At 37.5% G+C, this 2769-nt stretch overlaps 1 protein-coding gene across 1 annotated transcript; it reads left to right on the forward strand.

Annotated features, from left to right (window-relative positions):
• Positions 1-668: 668 nt before the first annotated feature.
• Positions 669-2423, forward strand: LOC141713190 (uncharacterized). The gene is made up of 2 exons (XM_074516484.1): positions 669-1477; positions 1763-2423. The coding sequence occupies exons 1-2, from the start codon at positions 837-839 to the stop codon at positions 2151-2153; spliced, it is 1032 nt and encodes a 343-aa protein (XP_074372585.1). The 5' UTR covers positions 669-836; the 3' UTR covers positions 2154-2423.
• Positions 2424-2769: the final 346 nt, after the last annotated feature.

Below are 2769 nucleotides of genomic sequence, written 5' to 3' on the forward strand. Positions count from 1 at the left end.
TATTTTTTTCTGCCATCTCTCTTCGGTTCTCTTTTCTTGTACTCCCGTCTCTTCTCTTCCTTTCTCTCCTAAAAAAATCTTTCGAACACGGGAATAATGAAAATGAAAGTACAAATACCTCTCTTACACAAGTCATTCTGTACAATGAAAATGAACACGGGGATAACTTGCTTCCCAAGTGCAATAAAAAAAGCACACAAATCGTTCTGTACATTTTGTGCACCAGTTACACTACTTCACCATTTAAATCGCAACCGGATTAGTGTTCAATCTAATTTTTTTTTTATGTCCATGTTGCCTGTTATCTATTAGAATTTGTGTTATGTTATGGGGATAGAATTTCATAAGCAGCTATTTCTTAAAAAAAAAATTACTATCACGCCCACAAAATTATAACATTGCGAAATTAATTTCTTGAGACCAAATGATTTCATTGGCGACAAAAAAATTTATTTAAGTTCTATTTATTTAACTTGTAATATTTTATTATTTTCATTACGTTTTGAAACAGAAATTAAACAGATAAAAACCGAACTGATAATTTTTTTAAAATAAAAAAATACTAATTATTTAGTTCAAAGTTAATCCAAAAATCAAATTAAATCGCGCCACGCTCTACCCAGCGGATAAATATACTTGTATGTATGTTCCTTGTAAGGCGGGGAACTGATTTCTGTTTAACAAAGTTAATGTCAGTACCCCTGATTAGCACCGGCTTTCTTTTATACCCCATTTACCACCGGCTTATATCGTCCATTACTGTTGAGCCTGCTTAATATTCCCTTTAATCAAAACTCGGAAAATTGAGACTTCACTTTCTAATTTCCCTCAAAAAAATGGCCTCCATAAGATCATTCATCACTCGTTTTGTACGCGCCACTGTCTCCCACCACGCTGCCACCGTCTCCCACCACTCCGCCACCACCAACACTCTCCTCCATCACCACCACATCTTGAAACCCACCTCCCCCCTCGCCTTTATCCGCTCTCACCCTTTCAACCAACGCATTTCAAACCACCACTTGTTTTCCACTTTCGCTTTCCAGCGCGGCGCCACCAAATCTAGACTCCGCCGGTTCTTTGATAAGCTAATGTTAGGAATGTTATTAATCATCTTACAAATTTGCATAAATGGGGTGTACACAATTACGTTGGCCAAGTTTTTGAAACAATGCCGAGATAATTTGGATCATGAAAAGGGAACTAGGTTTAAAGGATCCGTAAACAATTTTGTCCACAGCGGACACGCTGTTGTAATTGAAGGTTACATTAAACCACTTCAACGGAATGGCGTGGATTTGGGTTTTCAGTACTATTATATAGTTACTGAGGTGTTATCTAAGCCTGACCAAATTGATTCCGCAATGGAGAGAAATAGCTTAATCATTGCGAACAAAGGTTTGAACAAGAACCAAAATGTTGCTGAGGAGAAGAAGTCATATGTTTCCGGGGAGGAGCCAGAAGTGGTGATTAAGTGGTACTTTCTTAATTTTACACCAAGATTTTACTAGTTTTTTTACTGTGTGAGGTTTTATCTACTTGTCATATATTCTACATTATTGTTTTACCAATATATTCAAGTGTTTGTGCAATCATACTGAAATATTTATGCATAATTGATGGGGGACTGTGGGTTTCTAATAATCAGTTTATGAGTCATGTTTAAGTAAAATGTTTATATACACTTATTGGTGAATTTGTCTGATTTGTTGCAAGAACAGGGTACTATTTTGTTTGTAATTTAGATATGCTACTGATTTAGGCGCACAGGTCGGAGTGGCGAAGTCTCAAATGATGTTGCCAACCCTCCGAAATCTAGGTTCCTCCTCAAAGGATTAGTCTTAGAAGGAAGGATAACTCAATCAGCTGCATTCTATGTCGCAGCTAAAGTACAAATTGCCAAACTGCTTCACGATGCTGTGAAGGATTTTAAAGGCTTATCAGATGCATTGCGAGAGGGACACTCGGTTATCATTGTGAGGTCGGTTAAACCAATGAAGCACGGGTTTGAGGAGAAGGAAGATAAGTGGGGTAAACGTTTGGTAGTCAAAATTTGGGATTCGGAATGTCATGTCTTTGCTCAGGTGTTGGATAAGCATGATGAGAAGTACATGCCACATAATGCTGTTTCTGCTGCTGTAGTTGAGGAATAAGAAAATTATTATTCAGTAGCAGAAAACTGTGGTCGATTATATATATGTTCATCTTCTCAGAAGCTCTTCTTACGTTAAATGCCTTGAATCCTTGGAGTTATATTGTTCTTAATCTCTATCTTTTGGTCCAGGTGTAAGAGAGTTAAGCTTACTTATACTCTGATCAAGGATTATGTATTGATTATGTTGTCATTGAAAGACACCGTCTAGAATCAGAGCTTGGAACATTTAACTCCATAATTATTATTAATTACATTGCATTTTCTTGCATCCTGCTACCAATCCGTACGTATGAAACTGGTCAATATGTCTCCGAGTTTTGTTATAGCAGATTCTAATTTTATTGTTGCGACAAATTTTGTATTATAAAACAGATATTGCTCTGCATCAAAACGTCATCTTCAGTCTGATCTAGGTAACCCTTTCCTTAGTCCCCCCGGACCTTATCAACCCCCCAATTCTTCTACATCACCTCTGACTTCTGAGCAAGTGAGCACACTGCCGCCAAACTCCCCAGCTTTCGGCCTTGTGCCCTAACTTTCAGAATCTGTTTCTTAACACTAGCATTTATAGGTAGTCCTGATATTTCAGACTTCCAGAGACGGAAAATCGTTAG

The sequence above is a fragment of the Apium graveolens genome, chromosome 3, assembly GCF_009905375.1.
Source record: "Apium graveolens cultivar Ventura chromosome 3, ASM990537v1, whole genome shotgun sequence".
Taxonomy (NCBI): Eukaryota; Viridiplantae; Streptophyta; class Magnoliopsida; order Apiales; family Apiaceae; genus Apium; species Apium graveolens.